Source organism: Eurytemora carolleeae, unplaced genomic scaffold (assembly GCF_000591075.1).
Source record: "Eurytemora carolleeae unplaced genomic scaffold, Eaff_2.0 scaffold1091, whole genome shotgun sequence".
Classification (NCBI taxonomy): Eukaryota; Metazoa; Arthropoda; class Copepoda; order Calanoida; family Temoridae; genus Eurytemora; species Eurytemora carolleeae.
The window spans coordinates 91404-117902 of record NW_019397388.1 but is presented as its reverse complement, the minus strand read 5'-3'; the positions used below and the strand labels follow the sequence as shown (position 1 = coordinate 117902).

The 26499-nt window shown below is 32.9% G+C and overlaps 2 protein-coding genes across 3 annotated transcripts; both read left to right on the top strand.

Annotated features, from left to right (window-relative positions):
- The first annotated feature begins 3854 nt into the window (after positions 1-3854).
- On the top strand, positions 3855-16476 carry LOC111714029 (histone-lysine N-methyltransferase SET9). The gene is made up of 15 exons (XM_023489029.1): positions 3855-3997; positions 5011-5062; positions 5915-5994; positions 6294-6392; positions 6904-6986; positions 8922-9112; positions 9932-10113; positions 10703-10803; positions 11716-11862; positions 12173-12417; positions 12748-12930; positions 13787-14008; positions 14584-14638; positions 14859-15049; positions 16175-16476. Exons 1-15 carry the CDS (start codon positions 3876-3878, stop codon positions 16406-16408), a joined length of 2187 nt encoding a protein of 728 aa, XP_023344797.1. The 5' UTR covers positions 3855-3875; the 3' UTR covers positions 16409-16476.
- A 1632-nt stretch (positions 16477-18108) lies between these two features.
- Positions 18109-24317, top strand: LOC111714030 (NFU1 iron-sulfur cluster scaffold homolog, mitochondrial). Of its 2 annotated transcripts, none has more exons than XM_023489030.1 (10): positions 18109-18283; positions 19259-19317; positions 19553-19640; positions 20170-20238; positions 20399-20514; positions 21483-21550; positions 22670-22732; positions 22962-23042; positions 23681-23719; positions 24070-24317. In XM_023489030.1, exons 1-10 carry the CDS (start codon positions 18135-18137, stop codon positions 24133-24135), a joined length of 798 nt encoding a protein of 265 aa, XP_023344798.1. In that variant the 5' UTR covers positions 18109-18134; the 3' UTR covers positions 24136-24317. The 2 variants fall into 2 exon arrangements, with proteins under 2 accessions (XP_023344798.1, XP_023344799.1); XM_023489031.1 differs by having other exon boundaries at positions 23681-23730; positions 24070-24302.
- Positions 24318-26499: the final 2182 nt, after the last annotated feature.

Sequence of the window (26499 nt, the reverse complement as noted above, 5' to 3'; positions counted from 1 at the left end):
CATAAGAGGCCATTAGAGGTCATTAAAATTCAATTTTATTTTATTTTAGGAATTTCGATCACTAATTAGGCGTGTTTAGGCGTGTAGCCAAAAAATTGGAAGATTTGAACCAAAAATGAAGGCAGGCCCCCCCCCCCACATCAAATGTGCCATCTCCATATATCCCCTTTGACTGAGTATTGCATCTTAAAATATCACAAATATCACAATATTATTCAATTACTTTCTCATTATACTAAATCCATCTTAAAATCACTCATTAACCAACTCCCCCATCATCCAATCACCTCATAACTCATTCACTCACCTCATCCAATCACTCATTCATTCTTTTCAGCACTCCCTCACCTCATCATACACACTTAACACAAATCTACTCTCTTACACACTCACACTCACTCACTCACTCACTCTCAGGTGGGGCACGCGTAGAGGGGGTCGGGGGGCGCGGCCCCCCCTCGTACGCCCCTGCACTCACTCACTCACATTACAAATCAATTGAAATTTCGTTCCTCATAACTTTTTTATAGAAAACAAAATTTGATAGGTTTAAATATAATGTTAGGTTCAGACATTCAGGGTTACCCACAAAGAATGACACTTCAGAGACTACTGCAGAGAAGTTATATTTATTATTCTCTGCAATAGTAAACATCTTTCTTTCTTTGCCTAATAGATATATAATTGCTATTAAAAGATTGTATTCAAGGTAGAAGATTTAATTTAACCTTGGAATCTTGATTTAGAGTTTCATGTCGTCTTGACAGTCTCATCCTTTGTGGGTAACCCTGTATGTGTGAAACATAATAGAAACAACGAAAAATCACTCATCAAGCATCTCATCTCTCAACCTCATCAACCAGTCTCTTTATCTAAAATAGCCATCACATTTAAAAGACGACATTTAAAGAAGTTGTTTGAAATTGTAAAAAAAAGAGGTAGTTTAATTTAAATTTTAGCAAGTAAACTAAGTCAATTTTCGTATTGAGGGAGCTGAGACAATTTGTTCAGGTTAGTCTGAAGAATAAGAAAATATTATAAAAATCACAATATTTACTGTCATTACTTAGGCGTTACAGATTTTGTAAAAAACCGGGGTTTTTTGCAATTTTTTCTTAACACATTGCACATTTTTACACAAGGTTCCCTTCAAAACTGACGTTTATTTTATAGTGCGTCATTTTTAAAACTCATATTGCTTGTAAAAATAAGCCATTTTTTGTGAAAATCAGAATTTGGATTTGCAAAAAAAAAGTTTTACAGTTTACATTAAGAGAAATCATCGTTATTACATATTAACACTGAAATATTGAGATCTAAATATATATGTATTGCGTGACGCGGCTTGATTTTTTAAAATCACACTTTAAAGGCCCTAAATATACCATTTAAAAAAGTAGTTTTGCCCGGAATAGTCAAATGTGGTGGTACGGAAGGGGAAATAGTGGTGGCTCATGGCCGCCTGCCTTCCCTCGCTCGTAGAAATGGTGTATCCGCATTTGAACTACCGCCGTTTGAACTATTGATCGTTTGAACTATTGATCGTTTGAACTATTGTTCATTCTAACTACTGATTAGTAATGAGTAATGACGTCATTTCCTGTAGTTCAAACAACACCTTATTTACTCATTTGAACTATTAAATATGCAGTTTTGAAGTTTTATATTTCATGAAAAAATTGAAATAAAATAAACATGATTCAAATGACCAAAAAACAAAACAAGTGAAGCATTTAATAGTTCAAATGAGAAAAAAAGTAGTTTAATTGACTAATTGAATTAAGTTCAAATTAAACAAAACTAATCTTTCAAATGAGCAAAAAAAAAATAATTATATGAACCAAAAAAAAGTTCAAATCAGCAAAATAATAGTTTAAATGCAGATTAAAAAAATAGTTGAAATTAGCAAAAAAATGTATAGTTCAAATAAGCTAAAAAATAGTTGCTTCATGATTTGAACCATCTTTTTGATACATTTGAACTATTTATTGCTCATATAAACTTTTTTTTGCTCATTTCTTTGGCCCATTTGAAACAATTTTTTTTGGCTTAATTGTACTTTTTTTGCTCATTTGAACTAATTTATGAATGTTGGAATCTTCAAACCCATGAGAATGATGTCAAACTTTATTTAGGTAAAACTTTAATCTCTTCTGCCTCCGTAATGGCTAACCCTCGTGATATGAAAAAAATAGCAAAATATTCGGCATACCTCTGCCTATAATTCTCCCCATGGAAACACCCGGAAAAATTCTATGGTTTTCACTAAAGTTAACAAAAAAGATTGAAGTTCTATAAACTTGGAATTATTTTCGGCATTCTACACCAGGAATATCTGAAAATGCGCGTAAAAAAGGTGAACATTTCTAAAGACATTAAACTTAAAATCTTTAATTCAATTGAAACTTTTTTTTTCGATTTAGAAAAATTTGATATTTCATTTATGCCCTAACGTGGCCCGATTCTTTAAAAATAGTTTTTATCTGGAAGGATTAGACACTTAAAAAAAGTAATATTGAATGGACGAGGTGGTTCGGACGAGAAAATGAGGAGAATGTGGTTCGGACTAGAGATTGATGTGGTTGGTCTTCCTCCCCTCGGTCATTAGAACTACTATACGTGGTACTTTACGCGTAATAGTTTAAACGACCAATATAGTTCAAAAAGCCCAGTTAGTTAGTTCTAACGGCATCAGGTCAAACTAAATAAAGCACCTTAACAGTCATTTGAAATATTTACCTCAAAATTTGTTTTATCCAAGCATAATATGAAAAAAAATTAACGTTTGCTTTCAATTTGTTAACGATTTATTTCTTATAATATCGGTTCTGTCCCAAAAATTTCATTTCACACCGAACGAAATCTTTTAAGAGCTAAAAATATAGTTTAAGATTTGGGACGTTCATGTTTGCTACAACAAAGTCTGTTTGAATGAATAAAGTTGTCCAAATAACCTCGATCCCTTAAGCATTTAAATTCATATTCCAACTAGATTTTTAAGTCTGTAAATAGAAAGTATATTTCGTAGCTGCAACTTGAAAAACATTTCTAACTGAAGCTGGGCATAAAGCCTAAAGTATAGCTGCTGAAACAAAGAAATTTATGGAATCTTATCAAATTTTAAAATTGTTCTCAGAATTAATTAAGTTCAATAAAATTTGACGGACAATTTCTAAAATGTTCTAGGCCCTTGTTATTCCTGCGCCCTTACAAAACATAAAATAGTTCTAGGCCCTTGAAAGCTTAACTACTCGATCAAAATCCGTAGCACTCATTGGTCGGCCATTCTTTCAACCAGTGACCAAAGAAAATAGTCCGTTAAAAAATAGTGTTAAATTTGCACCATTTTGAGCGTGGTAATATATTAAATCTAAATTTTCAATTACTTCACTTTTTTGTAAGTTTAGAGTGCAGATGATTACTATAAAACTATAGTCTTCTCATATTCCGATTCTAGGTTTTTCTTCGCAGCTGAGCAGAGCGGAACAGAGAAACTTTACATAATTTTTCACAATTGTCAATTTCTAAAATGTCTTGAGATATTTAGCTCTTGTTTAACAGGAATTAATCAAAGTGAAAAATTATATTATATCTAGAATATACTGTGTGCTGCTTGTAAAAGAGTAAAATTTAAAGTACTGATTAATTATTCGCTTGCACATCACTATAATCGTATAATGTTAACATGTTTGCTTCTAGAGCGGTAATTTCCTAGTATACGATTTTTGGACCCCCCCCCAGCCCCCCCTATCGGACAGACCCTCAGTTTTGCGAGTGTAATGAGTGTAATAGCTATTCATCGAACCTCCCGAATCCTCCTATCTTATTTGTATTACAAAAAAAAATTATTTCAGAAAAAAAGTTTGAGATCTGCAATGAGTTCGGTGGGAGGGGTGGTGGGTATGACCCCAAAGGAACTGTCGGATTACGACGACATTGCGACTGCCGTTGTAGTTGATCCATTCCTTGGCTTTGCGTCACACAAAATGTCTCTCAGGTTAGTCATTGACAGCAATGTTTTCATATAAGCAATTTCACCTCAATATTAAATTTGTTAATTTGTTAATTTGTTAATTTGTATTTAATTAGCACATCATCCAGACAGAACAAACACTAGGCTGAGAGAATATCAGAAATATGATGACGACATTTAAAATGTTTTTAAAATTATTCCTGCGAGGTGGGGTAAGCATTACAGTTAAACTATGCGAGTTGGGGAAACATTTACGTTATAAAATGACACAAATTTGTATTGCAAGGTGTACTAATGTATCTTAATTGGGCAAATATGTATCCTCTTGGCTTCAATGGACTTATATAATGTCGTCTTCTACATATATTCGAGCCTGGTGTTTGTCCAGTCTAGATTATGTGTTAGGAGACGGTGGAAGGATTGTTTTCTTATATATATTTATCATATGAGAAAGTAGAAGGATTGTTTTCTTATACATTTATCATTTTGAGAAAGTGGAAGGATTGTTTTCTTATATATTTATCATTTTGAGAAAGTGGAAGGATTGTTTTCTTATATATTTATCATTTTGAGAAAGTGGAAGGATTGTTTTCTTATATATTTATCATTTTGAGAAAGTGGAAGGATTGTTTTCTTATATATTTATCATTTTGAGAAAGTGGAAGGATTGTTTTCTTATATATTTATCATTTTGAGAAAGTGGAAGGATTGTTTTCTTATATATTTATCATTTTGAGAAAGTGGAAGGATTGTTTTCTTATATATATTTATCATTTTGAGAAAGTGGAAGTATTGTTTTCCTATATATATTTATCATTTTGAGAAAGTCGCTTCGCTACTGTTTTTGTAATTTAAAAACAAGTTTGATACTCGATGTATTCACAACATGTTCTAAAAATATATTTACGCTATTCTAATAATGCCCATGTTAATTTTTGAACGTTCTATTTAGTATCTCTGAATTAACTTAACTGCGACCAAAAATGCAAGTATCGCCTGATTTAGAAACTTCTATTTAAAAGGACTTTAAATTCTAGGTTTCGTACACCAGGGATTGCTGCTCAACAACATCTTAAATCTGCTATACAGGTTTGCAAATTTATTTTGGTTTCTTTAATTTTTCGCATACGCTAACTAAGGATTTAATTAAATGGACTGAAGAGTGTAGCCGTTATTTATCATGTGCCTCTCAATTTGTTGAGTTGCACACCCGGACTAGTTACGATTACGGTACCTTGAAAAGATTTATCTGAGCCCGTGATTTAAAAACTTCGTTTCGAGCTGCAACTCCTCAAACCCGACTTATAGACCCAACTCTGACGACAGCTTGTGTCACGTGATTGACAGTTGCAAGATCTTCGGCTCGACTTAAGGAGTTAGGCCCAATGAAAATAAAACCGAACTTAGTTGGTTTTAGTGGAGAATAAGGCTCAATGTTGAGTATTGTTCTCAAAAAACCCGGAATGCGCCGATTCCTACCATGAAAATCCGCCAAAAAGAATATTAAGCCGGTTTTTTGAACTCAATGCTGTTGAAAATAAGATGCAGCTTGAATCCGAAAGCTCAAACCGTAAATAAGGCCCAGCGACAGCTAAGACCCGTGCCATATTTTCCGAATTTTTGAAATCGTGGGCTCAGATCACTATTGGTTTCTCCACAAAAGTTGCCTGCGGATTTCTGCTGCAGAGGTAGTGGAGGAAATTTTCAATACATTTTTATTTTTCTAAGCTATAAAAACATGTAAATATGAAAGTCTCGTCCCTCTTTCAATAGAGTGACAGTTAAAATCACGTGGAGAGACCTTGAAAGAATCAATATTCTCTAAATCATAACTAGTTCTGTTATAAAAAATTAATGGTTGTTATTAAAGAAGCTATTCTAGAAAAGGAGCATTTGTAACCTCAATTTATATTGGTCATAATTTGAATATAATTTTCCTAGGAGTTCCAGAAGCATCAAAACCACACGAAAACCTGGAAACTGTTAATGGAATGTGATTGGCTCCGAAATGTGTACAACAGGTAATATTTAATACTAGCTGAAGGGCCCGGCGTTGCCCGTGGAATAAAAAATTGAATAAAAAATTTGAAGAAAATTTTTGTTAGCCTTTAACACCCCTGTCCACAAAACATTTCAGCCCAATCAGTCCAGCAACATTTATATATACGAATGTCTTGTTTTTTTATATAGATAAAAAAAATGCAATTTTATGCCTCGCTATTTTACATCTTTTTTCTTTTTAAATCTTCAATATCTAAGCAACTTCACATCCCCAAAATTGAGAATCCTGAGTGATTGACTGATTTATATTGTTGTAAAGGAAGAGTAAGATTCATCAAGAAGCTCTACGGGAACATGTTTACAGATATCTTCAATGGTTTCACAGAGACTCTGGTTTCAATATTGAACCTTGTCACAGGTTTGTTTTTGTTTGTTTATATTTTACTTTAAAATAAGATTTATGGGGGGGGGGTATCCTTTATTGCTAGCCTTAAAAGATATTTCTACTATTTTTGCTAGCAAGGATGAATAGTTCGTTTAAAATACTATTGTTTCTTCTTATAATGAAAGGGTTGACTGATACAACCAACCAATGGAGTTAATTGATGAGCCACTGGCTGGAATGTATCTCCTTTTTATCTTATGACAATAGAATAATTGTTGAGGGTATAAAGGTTCAGCTAGAGCAGGGATGTGACGGTGCTTCCTGTGCCTGGCGGCGGTCTGGGGGGTTCATAACGGGACCTCTTTTTCAGATTTCATTTCAAATTAGTTCAAATTAGTCAAGTAGAAAATATTTTCGTGGAAATCATTTCTCTCTCTTAAAATATTGTTGGGAATTATCGCCTAAAATATATTTAAGGGAAGTAGTTAAGTTTTTGGACAGAAGCTTGGTTAGTTTGTGATAAATAATTATTTTTTTCTTCTAGATATAGTATGGAAGGACAGATGGGAGCCAGGGTAGTAGCAACCAAACATTGGTCTAAGGGAGATCAAATTTCTTCTCTAATCGGTAAGAAAAGATCAAAAACTATTTAAAAAAATTATTCTTTAACACTTCACTGGACTTTTTTGGTATTTAGATTTAATGTTAAAATTGATTTGTCAAATTAGATCCAGTTGAAATTAAAAATAAATATTTGATCGCAAATATTAATCATGAAAATGTCATAAAATTTTGCACTGTTCTTATTGTAGTTCAGTTAACGCAATTTTTGACATTTTTATTCCAGACTTGTCCTGAATATTTTAGATTTTATTCCAGACTTGTCCTGAATATTTTAGATTTTATTCCAGACCTGTTCTAAATATTTTAGATTTAATTCCAGACTTGTCCTGAATATTTTAGATTTTATTCCAGACTTGTCCTGAATATTTTAGATTTAATTCCAGACCTGTCCTGAATATTTTAGATTTTATTCCAGACTTGTCCTGAATATTTTAGATTTTATTCCAGACTTGTCCTGAATATTTTAGATTTTATTCCAGACTTGTCCTGAATATTTTAGATTTTATTCCAGCCTTGTCCTGAATATTTTAGATTTTATTCCAGACTTGTCCTGAATATTTTAGATTTTATTCCAGACTTGTCCTGAATATTTTAGATTTTTCTTTAAGGCAAATATGTACTTTTAATCGCACAATATCCTGGTAGTCTTAAAGGGACCGTTCACTTATTTGGGTAATTTCAGGGTAAACTAAGCAGCCTATTCGCTCTTGATTGGTAATAGTCTTACTTTTCAATGACAACTGTGGCCGGAGAAAAAGTCGATTTTTCGTTCAGAATTTGAGCTGAAAGGGACGGTCCCTCTCTATAGACACTATTTGATGTTTTTTTCAGTAACAGCAGCCCAAAAACATTTAAATTTATTATATTTTAATGGCATTATGTGTTCTTTATTATGAACTAAAATATGAAAACTTTTGATATTTGAGTTAGCAAGAAATTTACGTTTTTCGTATTAAAACATGAAAAATATGCCTACAAAGACGACGTCTCTACGACAATCAATTAAGCATTACTCGTATTTTGGCTCATAGATTTTGTAGATTTGTTCGCGTATGTGCACAACTTTTCATTTGTCATGCCGCGTTCAATTCAGCTTTTTACACAGGCAATACACAATTTTGAATGCGATAAAATAGTGTTATTTTAGAAATAGAAAGTTAAAAAACAACAAAAATTAAAAAATAATGACATTTACAATTAACGATCAGATACTACAGTTTAATTTTATATTCGAAATTTATTTTGATTCACAACATACTGAAGAAAACATCAATTAGTGTCTATAGAGAGGGACCGTCCCTTTTCGCTCGAATTCTGAACGAAAAATCGGATTTTTCTCAGGCCACAGTTGTCTTTGAAAAGTAAGACCATTGCTAATCAAGAGCGAATAGGCTGTTTAGTTTACCCTGAAATTACCCAAATAAGTGAACGGTCCTTTTAACAGCACAATTTTTTAATAAATTTGAAAAATGAAGCACAATTTACTTATATCGTAGTTTATTCTATTAATGAAGCTGTTAGGGGTTGATATGTTATTGAAAGATTGCTTATATATCGGTTTATTGATGAAACAATTAATACAGGGTCACACGAATTGAAATAAGAACTGAAAAAGAAAGTTAATACATGACAAAACAAAATTTATCATCGGGAGTTTTTTTAATTAACTGATTAAATGAAAGAATAAATCCATGACATGTTTGATTGATTGATTGATGGATTGACTGGCGGATTGATTGATTGTCTGACTGTTTGATTGATTGACATTTTATATGACTGACTGATTGATTGATAGACTCACTGTTCGATTGATGTACTGTTCGATTGATGTACTGTTCGATTGATGTACTTCTCGATTGATATACTGTTCGATTGTTCGACTTTTTGACTGTTCGTTTAAATAATGAGTTGGTCGTTCGATTGATTGATTGATTGCAGGTTGTATTGCTGAGTTGTCTGAGGAGGAGGAGCGTATGCTGCTGGTTCAAGGGAAGAATGACTTCTCTGTCATGTTCTCCTGTCGGAAAAACTGCGCCCAGTTGTGGTTGGGAACAGCGGCTTACATCAACCACGACTGCAGACCTAACTGCAAGTTTGTAGCAACTGGGAGAGATAGAGCCTGTGTCAAGGTTGGTTATAGTAATTCTTACATTAATGTTATTATACAGGTTTACCCATAATGGATAAGACTTTTAGACGACGGAATTAACTCAGCCTTAATTCTTACAATCCAATTTCTACGAGTTTCTTATCGTTATTAGTCTCATTCTATGTTGATTACCCTGTTCCAAAGCCTAACATCACATTTCTGTGGTTTTATGAATTTCATTTAATTCTAAACATTACGAAGTACGTAGATAGTAAGTAGTTATATATTATATCTGCTCGGTTCCATAGTAGTAAACCTATCGTGTAAAAATTTCTATTATTTTACGGTTCAGGAGGAACAGTTTTAATGTTGTTCGCTTCCTAGCGTTTAAGAATGCGTATTCTTACACTGTAGGTGTAGAATTTTCATTCTTTAACGCTCAGACCGTGAAAGAATGTGTATTCTTACACGCTCCGAGCACTAAAGAATGGAAATATTATTACACTTGTTGAAGAATATTCATTCGTACACGCTCCTTATATTGATCTTTCGACATAGATCAATATTGACATTAACTTAATTATTTTGTACTGACAACATGCACAGGGCACACTCACCTTTTTCTTTTATAATCACATATATATATATATACACATTTAACAACATGCTCACTTACATGCTCTGCATTTCCTTCCAATCCTGACCTAAACACAGCAGTTAAATATTTTCCTTCCCATCCCAAACAGCAGTTTTACCTTTTTCTTAATAGGAAAAATTATCAAAAAGGATGGAAAAATTGTCTTTTGAAATACAACTGAATATTCGTGGAAATATGAGATTAATGGAAGTTGATATTTAGGTTCTACGTGATATAGTTCCCGGAGAGGAGATCACCTGTATGTACGGAGAGGACTTCTTCGGAGACAATAATTGTTATTGTGAGTGTGAGACTTGTGAGCGACGGAAGACCGGCGCATTCAGCGGGCTGGCCAACTCACCGGAGAAAGAGAACGGATATAGGTTAAGAGAAACAGATCTCAGGTTAGGTGTTAACACTTGAGGACTTCAGTTGGTATTTAAAGGGACTTGAAACGTAATTTCACATGTTCTCCGTCTATTGAATGAACGGTACCCTTAAAGCTTTGTTTGATTAAGAAGGGTTTTTTCTTCTCTTTAAAAGTTGATCAATTTCTCAACTGTGGTACAAGTTTCTCACGCATTTCTGCTTCAGAAATAATATGAAGGAAGTTTTGTAATCGAACACTTTTCTAGCAAGAAAAACAACAATATCTAGCACATCGATCAGAAATAAGTTCAATTACCATCATTGTTCAAAGAAAAACGTCATCATTTTAATCACTACAAAGTTTGATCTTCAAATCGTTTTTTTTCCATTCTATTAAATCCATGCATTTAAATTAATTTGAATCCAGAAGAGTTAGATTGAATACCCTTGAACTAGTCTTTGAGCCTAGAGAATTGGATTTTTCTAGTTCTGGTCAGTAACTCCTGTTTTAGAATTACCTGAACGATACTCAGAACTTACATTGTTTGTTCGGTGAGCCCTAGCTTATAGTATTTCAATTGTTGACAACAAAAATAGACAGGTTCATAATATTTTTTTTTATAGATTGCGTCGACCAAAACAGTTAGCAACAGCCTGCTCTAATCTACAGACTAGTAATTCTAATTCAAGTTCCAACAGTAGATCTGCCAGTCCGGTTTCATCAGGTAATTTATACATATATAGTAGTACTTTGTGTTTGTTTGTTTGTTTGTTTGTTTGTTTGTCCGATCATAATTCATGAACCTTGCCTCTAATTTTGATTGGTGAACGCGGTACAACCAAGGGAATGTTTTAGGTTTGATAAAACGGTTAATTAACTTAAAGGTATTTTCAAGCTAAGGAATGGCCAATAGAGAAATTTGTACTCACAATACACCTAATTCCGTAGTATACAATGAACTCATTTTCGGTGGCTGTACAATTGTATACTAAAGGGTGTCCCACATCAAATTAGACCTCGTCAATGGGTCTAAATTACAATTTGTGGGATAAATCAGAAAATTTAAGATGAATGAATCATTTTTTTTGCAGAAAATGCTAGATTTTTTGAGTAGTATGTGCGTATTTTGGCGTTAAAGATTGGAGATAATCTAATATAATATGGGACGCTCTGTAGTTTTTTTAAAACAAACTCAACCGAAACTGGACTTAAATCGAAACATGAAATTGAACCCAGTATTCAAACCTTAGGCACAGTCCAGAGTTATAAAGATACAAATATTAAGATAAAATGGAGCGAGGTGAATTAATTCATTATTTTTAAATATTTATCAAAACCCTCTCCTCCGCTCATGTCGAAACTGTAAATTATTGTTTCGACATAGGTCTAATAAAATTGTATGTAAACCAGTTTTAAACCACCGACACCGAGTTTATAGTGCATTCCAGAAGAAATGTTGTACGGTAAAAAATTCTCTAATGGCCTACCCTTGGGTATTTTAACTAGTGGATTGTTTACTGATGTATCGTTGGATCGATAGAATCATGGATTTTTCTACTGGTGGATTGATTTGCTGATAGATTAATGGTTTGATCAATTGATTTATGGGCTAATTTGACCTGTGTGTACTGTGTAGGTACGGTGAGTCCCCCTGAGTCTGCTGTAACATATAAACAGCTGAAGGAACGAGGATTTCGTGGAACTAAATACGACGCTGAACTCATGATAGCTCAGGGGTTCACACTGCAACAAAACCATCAGATTAACACACAGCCTTTTTTAGGTAAATATTAACCTTTTTTTTAGGAAACTTAATAATTAGACCCATTTATACTAAATATTTTTTGTAAATGTTTTTCACTTAAGTTTCAAAACATGGCCAAAAACATTGCCGAAAACAATGAGCCGGACACTCTTTAGACACACACACAATTCAAATAGGTCTCATTTTTTATTATACAATCCTATGAGTTCTTGACCTTTGAGGGAGAGAAGAATCCATCTTGATTTTTCTGAATAGAAGGAAGATAGATTCTTTTTTCCCTCACAACTTTTAGAATGAAATATTACATATAAATTGATTTTGTTTGCAGGGGGAGCAAAGGAAGTGAATCCTCTAGTATTCTCAAACTCAGATCCTCCATCAGACAAGGACAAAGCTCACCAGCCTGCCGTAACAAACGCTTCTGAACTCCGCGAACTGGAATCCCTTCCGGTCGCTTCCTGCGTGTCACGTGACTATACGCTTACCGTCCGGTCACTGCGCGCAACAGCAGGAAGACGCGCCGCGCAGTGCGAAGAGCAGAGAAAAGTGGAGGCAGGGAAGAAAGTTCTAAAGGTGAATTTCCTCTTTTTTCGGTGGGGGGGGGGGGNGGGATTTGGAAGTTAAATAGTTAAATGAACAACGTCGATTTTTCTGCTCAATTAATAATATCCGAGCTTGGATTGAAATGAAATGAAATGACTAAGATCATGAAAGACCCCCAATGTGTGATCCCCAGACCGACATCCGAGAGAAGGACTCAGTCAGGTGCTGATTCCCCCACCAGTTCAATCTGGCACCCTAAATCAAATTCTCCAAGTGTTCCTAAAAAATAATAAAAGATTTGTTTTGCTCGTTTCCCCAGATAGTGTTCTTTTTCGAAATAGCCAATCTTTTTCTTCCTAGGACATACAGTGTAGTGGTGTGCGTCGGTGTGAAAGAGGACGAGTACCGAGTGATTCCTCAAGTGGTATTAGTGATGATACTCTATCCAGCGGTTCCGACAGCGGTATAGAAGCAGGGGAAAACTGGTCTAGTGGACTTAGCAGGGTTTATCATGGTGTTCCTGTATCCTACAGTTCAGATCAGGTTAATGTCTTTATTTTTATGTAGAATATGTATCATTTACTATCTTAATAATTTGAACCAATGATTCAAACATTACTGTTATAATTTGACATTCCTTTGTAAAGAGTTGGTTTTTAAATTGTCCTACATCAATACGTTTTAAGCTTAGTGGGATTCAATGAAAATTGTTGCATACAAAAACCAACTTGCAGATTACTGCTGTGACCTGCTCTTCCCTGCTATTTTTTTCTCATAATTTTCTGGTTTTACGTAATCTTATTCTTATCAAAATTTTAATCATGAACTTATTCCTGTTGTACTTCTTATACTTTTTATACTATTTATACTTTTTATACTTTTTATACTTTTTATACTTTTTATACTTTTTATACTTTTTATACTTTTTATACTTTTTATACTTTTTATACTTTTTATACTTTTTACTTTTTACACTTTCTATACTTTTTATGCTTTTTATGCTTTTTATGCTTTTTATGCTTTTTATGCTTTTTATACTTTTTATACTTTTTACTTTTTACACTTTCTATACTTTTTATGCTTTTTATGCTTTTTATGCTTTTTATGCTTTTTATGCTTTTTATGCTTTTTATGCTTTTATGCTTGTTATGCTTTTTATGCTTTTTATGCTTTTATGCTTTTATGCTTTTCATGCTTTTCATGCTTTTCATGCTTTTCATGCTTTTCATGCTTTTCATGCTTTTATGCTTTTATGCTTTTATGCTTTTATGCTTTAATGCTTTTTATGCTTTTTATTCTTTTTAAAAATACTTTTTATACTTTTCATACGTGTAGTACATGATAATAACATAATGTGACATTTATGGTTGTAAAATGTTTTGAAACCTCTTTGGTTTAGGAACTGGAGGATAGTCGAGGCTCGGCTGAGAATCAGGAGGTCAGGCAAAGGATTCGAGCCGCTCTGGAGAACGGTGTGCGCCGGATGAACCTCGACAATTCGAGGACAGAAACCCGGCGTTCTACGCGGACTGTTGAGACCCGGCGGAGTGTAGATACTAGATCTGCTGAGGCTAGGCGTAATTATTCTTCAACTCTACGGAAACTAGATAGACTTCAAAGGGTCAGTTCATATAAAATCATTCCTGTTTCAAACAAACAAATTTTTTATTTTTATATTCTTCTTAAATTTTTTAAAACGCGCACTTGTTTTGCTTTTTTACCTGATAGGTACTTTCCTATATAAGTTTGTAAAAGTTAGTTAAGTCCCTTCATGATCAAAGTAGGGCATGATTTGATTTGATTTGATTTGATTTGATTTGATTTGATTTAATATGATTTGATTTGATTTGATTTGATTTGATTTGATTTGATTCGATTCGATTCGATTTGATTCGATTTGATTCGATTTGATTCTATTTGATTCTATTTGATTTGATTCGATTTGATTCGATTTGATTCGATTTGATTCGATTTGATTCTATTTGATTCTATTTGATTTGATTCGATTTGATTCGATTTGATTCGATTTGATTCGATTTGATTCGATTTGATTCGATTTGATTCGATTTGATTCGATTTGATTCGATTTGATTCGATTCGATTCGATTCGATTCGATTCGATTCGATTCAACTCTTTGAAATTATCCCTAAAATGTTGTTTGCGGGACTGATTTCACATGAACGTTTAACCAGCAGGATATAGAGAATTCATTCCGGGAACTTAATCAGATATCCAGGGATACAGATCCAGGTAATAATTTTAAATGCATCCACATTAAAGGTCTTGCGCATCTACGCAGCAAATATTTAAAACCATATGGACAGAATTCAACTTCATAACGTTTCAAGAGAGAGGTGTTCAGGGTACTGGTGTGAATATGTCATGTGTTTCTTTAATACGCGGTCATTGAAATTATGTTGACAGTATTATTGTATTAGTTTCCAGATTCAATAACTTTCTTTTATTTTAGAAGAAGAAGTTTCTCCTGATGATCCCTCGGAAAGGACCACCCATCCCTCCTCCTCCACCTTCTCCCCTTCTCCCTCCCCCTCCCCTCCTCACACTCCTCTACCCCCGAACTCGCCCCTCAGGGTTAAGCTACTACTGAGGAAGAGGTCTCCTGTTCTAGACGAGGTTATCCTCGGCTGGGGTGAAGACAAGGTATGGATAGACATTACATTTGTTAAGCACAGCATTTTTTCTCTTTCTTTGAATTCAAGAAAAATTGAATTAAATAAATATAAATTAAGATTTTTATCAGTTTAAAATCTAAAATCCCCCCCGCGCGCTGTTTTAGGGGAAAATACTGATTTTTTTTGGTTAAAAGTATATAAAAAGGTATTAAAATCTAGCCTTTTAAAATCCAATTTTCCATTTTTTCTCCCAGATTCTAAAACTGAAGAATGAAAAGTTCCAAATTAAATTTTAGGTTTCAGCTTAAATGCCACTTCTGACTTAATTTAAACCTGAATTTTAACCCTGATGGGTTTTAAAAGTTAAAACCTTGATTGAAGACATTTCACATTTTAGATCTAATTGAATGATTCGGCCAAAAGTCGGAGGAAAATAAGGATAAACCTAACATTCTCTTACAATTCAGGCTATAGATACAAGCCTCTATAGTTGGGGCTTCACGGCTTCGGCTACTTCCACTCGGGCATAACAGTATCATTGCGCATGTCATGCTAACTCTGTGACCCATGTACTCCTAAGTGAGGCAGAGGGTTGCCGGGAGGGGTGGTTTCCTGGTAACATTTGTGTTATTGGGATGTCCTAATAGATAGATAGATAGACTAATTAATTTTTGCAATGTAAACCCATAAACGGTTGTACCTGGAATTGTGTTTTGTTTAAGGTTACGTAAATTATTTAAGATTAAAAAACAGCTGATGAGCGATGGTTACGTAATATCTCTCCGTAATCCATTTCTCTGATTGGTTCAGATTTTCTCAGGGAAATTCAAGTTTCCTTTCAAGATTTAATTGAGAAAGTTGAACATTTAAGTAGCAACTCATTATTTTACAAAACTTACAAACTATAACTTTTTCGCGCCTTCTTTAGTTTTAGACTCTGATCTTCAAACTAGAGACAAATTTGTTCTAACAGTTACAAATTTAAGCAATCAAAAGCACCATTTCTAGTTTAAAGAAAATGTAAGATGATAAAACCTTTCTTCTTTTTATTTGTCATCGACTTTTGTTTTATAGCTTACGAATTTTCACTGGATGTTAAAACTAATTTAATCCTTAATTTAATCCTCTGACCTGACGGTTATCATTTGTTTAGAGTGACGAGTACGAAGTTCTCCGGGTTGAAGGAATTGAATCTGAGGAGGAGATCAAGGTAGACCCGGAGATATCCTTCAACAAGGAGTCCATCAAGCTCGGCAAGAGGAGACACCTGTCTGCTGAGGTGGAGAAGAACGGTCTGTTTGTTCAGAAAGATGACTCACCGACTAAGATGAAACGTCTGCGTCTGATAATGGGGAAGGAGACGATGTCTACCGTTAATTATTCTTAAATTAATGTCTTTATCATTGGTCTCAGAATTTTAATTAATCTGAGTTTACTGAGAAAAACTTTTCGTTAGGTTATTTATATTCATCACCCCTTCATCTAGTGTTAAATCAATGATTTCTACGCCACCCAGTGAAAGTTTCCTGTAAAAAATATGTGAAACCATTCCGATATTTTGAACTTTAAATATTCTTTTTATGTCAGTTTTAAGTTTCTTTCCGCACTGAAATTTTTCAAAAAAGAACGCCAAACGGTCATCATTTAAAGATTTTTTGTCCTCGATAATTGCAATGTTTCAGACTATTTCTTCTTTGATCTACTACGTGTTAGTTTAATCCAAAGACTTTCCTGTTATTATAATTATATTTTGCAAAGCTCCAATTTTTTTATTCATCCAAATATATACAAGACTTAACATTCTGTAACAAAACTGTAATTGTCAAAAATTGTTCAATGACCGAAAGTCGGGAAATATTAAAACTTCATAACTAAAACATTTCTTTATTTTAAAACTTCGAAATGCAGCGGAATGATTTTGCATATTTTTCACCAAATTATGTCGCGGATATTTTTCCGAACAATGTTTCGGATCTTTTCCGGAGTTTGTTGCGGATTTTTCTCCGAGGAATGTGCCGGATTTTTCGGGACAGCTTCGTGTGGTGTGACCGTGGGTTTACTCAAAATAGTTCAATGTTGGTAAAAAAATGTCTTTCTAGCGTGTTAAATTGTAGACTTTATGATTTTTAAATCAATCCCTTATCAGTACATATTCTTTGTTGTTTAAAAAATGTATTTATTTTAACACACGTGAAAGAATTGTAAAACTGCGCTAAAAGTCTTTAACAACCCTATCATTAGGACACAGTGTTCTGTATGCAGTGTGTTTACAGCTGATCAATTGATCCTGGGTTTTAAAAAAACTGAATGTTGTGCTCTAAAGTTGTACCGTACGCTCTTTGTACGTCTTCGCTCGTAGGACACTCGATGCCGTATGTTCGTGCAAAGATCGATGTCATACTTGATGTTCAAAAATTAATAAAAGCGCCTGTTGATCAATTAATCGACACAGCTCCATTCGTTTATCCCATAGAAGAATTATTACTTATATGTAAATTTTTCAAGATCTTTGTATTAGTCTACTGAAAAAATCATCACTTACTTTCTTAGCGAAAATGTAATTTTTTTTTGTTGAAAACGAAAAGTTTCAAACATACACAAGTATTTGATAGAAATATTATGTCTCGCGTTAATAAAAATACATTCAGAAAACTTGAAATTTATAAATTATATTTTTCTCTATTCTTTGGTGAATCTAGAAATAGATTCAGTTTGTTTATTTAACACTTTAATCCTACTTGGTTCTGTCTTGTGGTCCAACATTTAAGATGCTTGGATTTAAACTAGATATTTATTTGATAGGGCTTGAATTTTAACCCAAGATTTTTCGGCGAGATAAAATTCGATTTTCATTGTCTCGTCAGTAGAACTATAATTTATCCCATAAAGCATTATAATAATATTTTAATTCACAACATGTTATAAAAAGAACTCCATCAGTCCCTTTAATATTGTGAAAATGTGAACATAAATTATGTTGTAGTGATGTTGTTGCATTTTATTTTTCAACCAAAACAAATTCTGCTTCTCAATTTATTTCCAAAGATTGTAAAATTTTAGACAAATATATTCATAAACGTGAATCACTAGTTTTATGTATTTTCAGATTAAAAATGAGCGCTCAAAGAGGAATACGCGCCCTGACACTGGTTGCGCGTTGTATGCGCCCTATGACTACAGTGCGCACAATGTCAAATAAATATGGAATATTTAATCCCAGTCTAAATTTTCGTTTAAACAACCCTCTTCTGACAAATCACAGGTTTGGAATCTAGGAATTTTTGAAAATTTATCACGTCGAATTTGCCCAACTCAGAAATCGCGCATTTGGTGTTAAGATCAGATGTTACTTGATTCAGTGCTTATGATCCGGATCCGGAAGATTTTGGCTTCCTGGATCCGGATCCGCAAAAATTGGATCCCCGGATCCAAGGGGTAAAATATCAACCAAAAACTGCAAAAAAATCTTTTTTACTCCTAAACCCCAAATCTAAACTTATCAAAAAATAGAGATTTTAAAAATTTCTTCATTTCTGAATGGTTCATCAAGTTTTAAGAGAAAAATATGCGAAAAAAAAAATAAAGAAAAATTGAAAATTATTTTCTGTTAAAAAAATTCAGTAAAACTTAAAGAAATGACCTGGATCCGGATCAGCATCAAAATTAAATGGATCCTAAGCACTGACTTGACTAATTAGTTTAATTTGTAGTCTCAGTATTTTTTGATTGAAAATAAAAATTTGAGTAAAAATTTCACGAAATAGACGATTGATTGGTTGTCGGATGTATTAATTGATAGCTGCAAAGTCCCAATAATTTAAAGAAATGATTGATTCATGAATTGATTCATTACTTCAGATCGATGGAAAATCGGCGAGATTTCTTCATTTAACGGGGTGCATTAATTTTTCTTAATTTTTTTCTTTTTTGATGTTAGATATGTTTGCGTGAAGTTCGATTTCTTAGGATGTTTTTGCAGAAGTGGGGGGAAAAGATATGTATTGGGGGAAAAGAGAAAAAAACTGCCAACCAAAGTTTATTTTTTCTCCAGTGCATTGTAAATCTTTTCAATTCTTAAAAACATTATCTTTGTTTCCTAATAAAGAAACAAATCACTATAAGATAATTTTAAAATTAAACTTCTGATTAAGGAACTTAATGATGCAAAGATTCAAAAATTGAAAAAAATGAGTTTTTATTTTGAGTAATGATGAAATAATTGACTTTTTTTTCCAAGGAATATGTTTATACAGACTCAAGACACTCCTAATCCTTCCAGCCTTAAATTTTTGCCAGGTAAACTTACTTCAAACTCAAAATCTCTTTTGTTAATTTGAGAGTTTATGTCCTCAAAAAATATTACTAATGTTATTGAACGTCAAAAAAATATTTATTCCTTTAAATTTTAAGATAAACAAAACGAATTTTCAAACGATAACATTTTTGAAGGTCGAATTTATTTTTGGTGCTTTTGTGTGTCATATGTCATGTAGAAGAATATTATTAAAAATTCCAAATCGAGATTTTAAAGGTGTGGAGGTGCTGGAGGGTGGAGGAACCTATGATGTACCAAACCTTGCTGCTGCTAAGGGGAGTCCTCTTGCCAAACTTCTTTTCAGGTTTTCATAACTTTTTTCATTTTCTTCAATATTATATTTTAAAAGTTACGCCAACGATTACAATTTATACTTATTCAATCAATCTTCGGAAGATGGTGTCGCAGGTTTCAATCATTATTATTACAATTACAATTTATACTTATTCAATCAATCTTCGGAAGATGGTATCGCAGGTTTTGATAATTATTATTACAATTACAATTTATACTTATTCAATCAATCTTCGGAAGATGGTGTCGCAGGTTTCAATCATTATTATTACAATTACAATATCGAGAATTGATAAATAGATTAGCTGTACAATATCAAGAATTAATGTTAATAAATGGCTACGTAGTAAATCCGATAAGAATGTGGTATAAACAATAATTTTTTGTCGCTCCTGGGACTGCTTTAATTTAATATGTGTGCCGCTGATTTCTATGATAAAGCTAGTAAAAATGTACACAAGACTTAGTATTGAATTCTTTGTGACACTTTTGTGATAAAAGATTTTTTAAGATTTACTGAACATTTTATGAATATTTAGAATTGAAGGAGTTAAAGGAGTTTTCTTTGGACCTAATTTTATTACTGTCACAAAACATGATGAAGATGGGTGAGTTTACAAATTATTTTTTATTTAAATTAATAGTTACAGAAAAATGGTGAAACTAGACAAGGTTGGTCTTTATCCCAAGTGTGTCGTGAAAAGTAGTTCACTTGTCATCCTGGTGAAACTTCTTCTCGCTAATGATCATATCAGACCTTTATTGCAGATATGAGTGGAGAGTAATGAAACCGGAAATATTTGCCACCATCATGGATTTCTTTAGCAGCGGACTTCCGGTGATAAGTGCAGATATTCAAACTAGCGGAGATACCGAGATATTAGGTAATTAACTTATATTCCTAATTATTATGACCTTTAACTGCTTATTTTATATTTTGGAAAATTCTAATGAAATTTATAAGAAATATAAATCCAGGGCGCTTCGAACCCCAATTCATTGTAATGAAATGAGCTATTAAATGTTATTTTATTTGCTATAGCTTTTTACATTGTTTTACAGATTATTAAGCTTTCATGTGTGGATTTAAGCATCTAAAGGAATTCCAATTTTTTGGCGTTTTTACCTTTATCCCCATGCAATGTTAATTAATGTAAGCAATGCTGCAACATTGGAAATTATTGATTTACGAAAGTAAGGCGCAATTAATTAAATTCTAAAATGTATTAAAATGAAGACTCAGGAGAGTAAACTCTAAAAAACTATTCATTCTTGAATATAGTCTTCTCTTAAAATTATGAAGCAATGAATATTATATTCATTCAAATCACGGAAATGTCAATGCATCTGCAAGTAGTTCAACATTTGGGCTGAAATGATTAAAACACGGGCCATAAATTTTCCCTTGGGTCATGTGAGGTCACACAAAACAATTTGACCGGAGCTGAAAATTTTAGAATAGTGGATATCGAGATCAATGTTTGATCCTCTCTTTTTCTTAATATCGAGACTAACCAAATCTTCTACATGTATCCTGAAAAGTGTATAAAATTTAACCAATCAGAGTCGCATATATGAAGCCGATAAATTTGAAATTTTGCGCGCCATTTAAGATTATATACAGAAACGGGAGGGACTCTCTAATTTTAAAAACCCGGTTTTTGATTGTTCTCTACTTTATCTAAGAAAGAACGGCTTAAGAAGAAAATCAAAAGCGTGTCCATTAGATACACAGATTCAGTGATCGGGTTTAAGGATATTTCATTCAGCTCGGATTGCTTTATCCGTTTTGCCGACTGACTACAAACAGACCGAAAACAAAGAAACCAAGTATATTTAAATATATATCTAGATGATGATGATGATACAGTTGCAATGATTAAAGAGCTTCTAGATACCAGAATTCGTCCAACTGTTCAGGTAAAGTTTATGCTTTAGAAATATCACCAATCTGATACTTCCTGCAATTGTGTTAAAGGGACAGTAAGCGTAACTTAAAGGAATACATACAAGACTTATCAGAAATAAAAACTGTTAAACCTATTTGTTATTGATCAGATAAAGGTTTCAAGTTGTAAATCGGACATTGTCATCTTTGCATGCAGGGTCACTTGAAATTACGCTTACAGCCCTTATAAGGTACATACATTTAATCGTACATATTTAGTAAACTGTTACATTTACTTACGCCATTGCACACTTCACATTTACTTACGCCATTGTACACTTCACAAGTGTACAAAAGTGCTAGTTCAAAATCATGATTTAATTTTCAATTAATAAGTTGGATTTAGTCTGAAAAGAGTAGGAGTTGTGACATTGGAGATCAAAATTGATTGGTTTGAGCAGTGCTTAGGATCCGGATCCGTTGGATCCGCAAGATTTTCGCTTCCTGGATCCGGGTCCGCAAAAATATGCGGATCAACGGATCCGGTTCCAAGGGGTAAAATATCAACCAAAAACTGCACAAAAAAAACTTTTTTAATCCTAAACTCAAATCTGAACTTTTGAAAAAAGAGAGATTATAAAAATTTCCTCATTTCTGAATGGTTCATCAAGTTTTAGGATAAAAATAAGCTAAAAAAATAAAACAAAAAATTTGAAAATGTTTTTTTTGTTAAAAAAATTCAGTAAATCTTAAAGATACGCATCAAAATCAAATGGATCCTAAGCACTGGGTTTGAGCTAGGCCGCTGAACTACCTACTGTCGTTTTAAATACTTATCTGTAATGCTGCACAGTCACGCTGTGTAGTTATCATCTAAAGGACATGGAAAAATCACTGTGATCTAAAAGTCGCAAGCTCTCAAACAAAACCGATGAGAATTTTGCCCATAACTTCTTTTAAACTAAAGCTAACAACAAGTGCTTTAAAGGGTTAAAATATACATGTAAAGGGCTACAGAAAAGCATAAGAGAGTTAGAGCGATAAAACTAAAGCCCATTGTTTTAAAATGTTATGAGACTTTTTATAAGCTGGCTGAATCTATGTGAAATGCTTCATGAAAAAATGCGTGAAAGTAAATAGTTGTACTATAGGAGGATGGTGGAGATATTGTGTACGCAGGATTTGAAGATGGAATCGTTAAACTAAAAATGCAGGTACACTGCCGCATATTTTTGTTGATTTTTTTGTCATTTTTAGCTTAATTTGTTTTTTTCCTTAAAGAACATAGGAGAAATTTAGAACTATCACTTTTTTGATAATTTAAAGTTTATATTTTAAGGTTTTCCAAGTCCATACGAATTTTTAACAATTAATGAAAAATAACAGATGTAAAAAACATCTTTTCGAATAATATTCAAGATAATATTTCATTTTTATTTTCAGGGCTCCTGCACCTCTTGTCCTTCTAGTGTAGTTACTCTGAAAAATGGAGTTCAAAATATGCTTCAATTCTACATTCCTGAGGTAATGCGGTTTCCAAAGTTGATCACATGGTTACATGCTTAGTAATGATAAACAATCAAACGGTACTCAGGATGAGGAACTGTTGACTACTGACCAATTTTAAAACTTTATAATCTCTAAATGGTTTATCAAGTTAAAGCATAAAAATGAGAAAAAAAGAAAGAAAAAAATTTGAAATTTTTTAACCGGAAATTAAATATGTGTACTGCGAACCAACATAGCGAGGGCTAGGCTGAAAGGCTGTGTTTGGTAATCTGGCAGAATGTCTGATTTAAGACGCGATGTTTAATCTATTTTAAAATTACAGAGACTTAGTATATTCATTTTGAGATAGGAGCTTGGAAGTATTCCCTCGAATTCGGATGAACATTTATTGGAATGGATATTTGTAAGTTCAGTGGAAGAAAGTTACAAACCGTGATTTAGCCCAGACTTTACACTTGTTGATGCTTTATAAATATGTTGTAAACAGAGTATTTAGATTTTCCCAAGACACGGTATAGAACGTTTACTGTAACATTTCTGCTCAAAGTGTCAGATTTGGAATATATAAGCACGGTTTTGAACTTTCGTCCCCTGAAGTTTCTTCCCCTTTAAATGATAAATAGTTTAAAACATGACGTGGATCTAATTTTTAGGTTGTTTCTGTAGAACAAGTATTTGATCAAACCGACGAGGTGTAACAGATGTGAGATCTTTATTCATAGATTTACAAAATACATACATTCGGGCACAAGTTTAGAAGCTATGTTTAGAAAATGTAATAGGACTTCATGCTAGTTTTTAATCTTAAGCTCGGTTGTGGTTGTGTTGCCAGAATCAATTCTGAGTTGAAGCATTTTTCGAAATGTCCTCTTTGTACAAAAAATACTTTTTTTGATAAACTTTTTTCTTTTATCATCATTTTAACGATTTTTGCAAGTATGGCAGACATTTTAACGTTCATTGTTCAATGCAGTACATGTGAAATTGTACACTAATAAACAATATATTTGATGAAGAATATTTGCAACTGTTACTGAAATAGATTAAACTGACCGAGTTCCAGAAGCTAGAACAGAAACTGAAACAGAAACAGAATCCGGAAGATTAAATTTTGGAGAAAGTTCTTGATCAACGGAACAAATTCCGACACTTATCTAAATTTATATTGTCATATGTACGCCATCATTATTATTATTATTATAACAACTAGCACATTAAGAATATATCGCTAAAAAGTTTAAAACCGAAAAAAAGAACTTAAAACTTTTCTTCATGGCTCAATAACATTATGTCTAGTTTATGATTGCTTGGATAACATTATGTCTAGTTTATGATTGCTTGGATGTCTAGTTTATGATTGCTTGGATTACAATATGCCTAGTTTATGATTGTTTGGATAACAATATGCCTAGTTTATGATTGCTTGGATAACATTATGTCTAGTTTATGATTGCTTGGATAACATTATGTCTATTTTATGATTGCTTGGATAACATTATGTCTAGTTTATGATTGCTTGGATAATATTACTCCTGGATATCTGAATAGTAGGTTCACAATTTGTATATTCTTTACTCCATACTACATCAATCATTCTTTATTTTCTTCTTTTCTTTCCTGTTCTATTCCAACATAGATCGGACCATCATAACTGTATTATCCAAACAAGTGTACATCAGTAACCTTAAATTGTTAATCATTCTAAAGTGACTGTAAGTCGCATTGCTAGTGACCTTCCATGCAAAGGTAGCAATGCCCGATTCACAATAGTACCTTAGAAACCTTTATTTGATAAATAATGTGAAAGATATGATTTTGAAAATTCCCATGTTTACCTGCAAGGGAAATGAACACAGTTGAAAATTATGAACATTTATATCTAATTCATACTTGACGAGACAAAACTGTCACGGGTACTCTTGTGAATCGGGCATTATTAAATTGGCATAAAGAGTCACTTTTAATTACTATAACAGTACCTTTAGATTTAGTAATAATGTTATTGAGCCATGTTTTCACTTCTATTTTTTTGTTACTTTTAAACCAGAAAACAAAACCCTTGATTTCAAACATTCTTCAATTCAAAATTAGTAAATAATGTGATAATGCTTTCATCCTTTTTTATGTTTTTAAGCTGATCAAAATATCGGTGAGTATTTGAAGAATGATGTTCGGAAACATTTGATCTACGATACAATTCGAACCTGCTGTGATTTCTGACTGCTGTATGGCATCGTAAGATCTTTTACTGATATTGTTGCCTTAAATTATGTAAATTTTCGTTAGTCCAATGAATACTTTTTATTTGTCAGATGTGTGTATTGAGTAGGTCCGATGCTTAATCGAACGTTCGTTTTGTATAATCACATTGTTCAACAAGATTAATCACAAAAGTTAACAAAATAGTTAATTTTATCACAGTTATTAAATAATTATTGTTGCTAGATTACTCTATTTAATGAAAATAGAAAAATGTCGACTGCGAATCAATCCAAGGTTTGTCAGGTTGGTGTTAAACTTTAAATGAATTATTTATGATATTTTAAAATTTGTTTCTACTTTTGTCGGATTCGTTAGATATTTTCTATCTGCGACCTCCTCGCCTAGCTGGAAAATTGCAGCTATTCACGGCTTGAAAATGTTTAAAGAATCGTATATTAGTTGTCGGTAAAAGATACAGATTTTTTACCGAAAAGGTTTATTTCATGTATTTAGTGCGTTAATATGTTAAGTTTTCATTTATCTTTTCTTTTTTGCTACATGATTACCCACAAAGAGTAAGACTGCAAAGACGACTTTAAACTCCTCAAATATGAAGATCCCGAGTTAAATGTCTTCTCCATTGAATATGGTCTTCACATGGCTTAGATAATGATTTTGCAAAGAAAGAAAGAAGTTCATGTTTGCGAGGAATTTTGCAAAGAAAGAAGTTTATATTTGCAATGAATTTTGCAAAGAAAGAAGTTTATATTTGCAAGGAATTTAGAAAAGAAAAAAGTTCATATTTGCAAGGAATTTAGAAAAGAAAAAAAGTTCATATTTGCAAGGAATCCTGAAGAAAAGGAGGCCGGTAGTATAAGTTCCATATAGTTGTCTCTGAATTCGCATTCATTGAGAGCAATCCTGTATCCGCGTATGTATATACAGGGAGACACATAAAACTGTGAATATGAAAGAAGATGTTTAATTAGTCCTCTGTTTTTGATACTTTTGTAAAGGAATACAATTCTCTAGTTTCTTGTAAATCAACTTTACTTAACTGCAAGGCTGTGTAATCTGCACAAATGGACTTCAGCAGTATTGTCCAATTGGATACACTGGAGCTGTTTAGTGGAACATACTCTATTTTTAGGAGTATTGTCCAAGTGGGTATACTGGAGCTGTTTAGTGGAACATACTGTATTTTTAGGAGTATTGTCCAAGTGGGTATACTGGAGCCGTTTAGTGGAACAAACTGTATATTTAGGAGTAT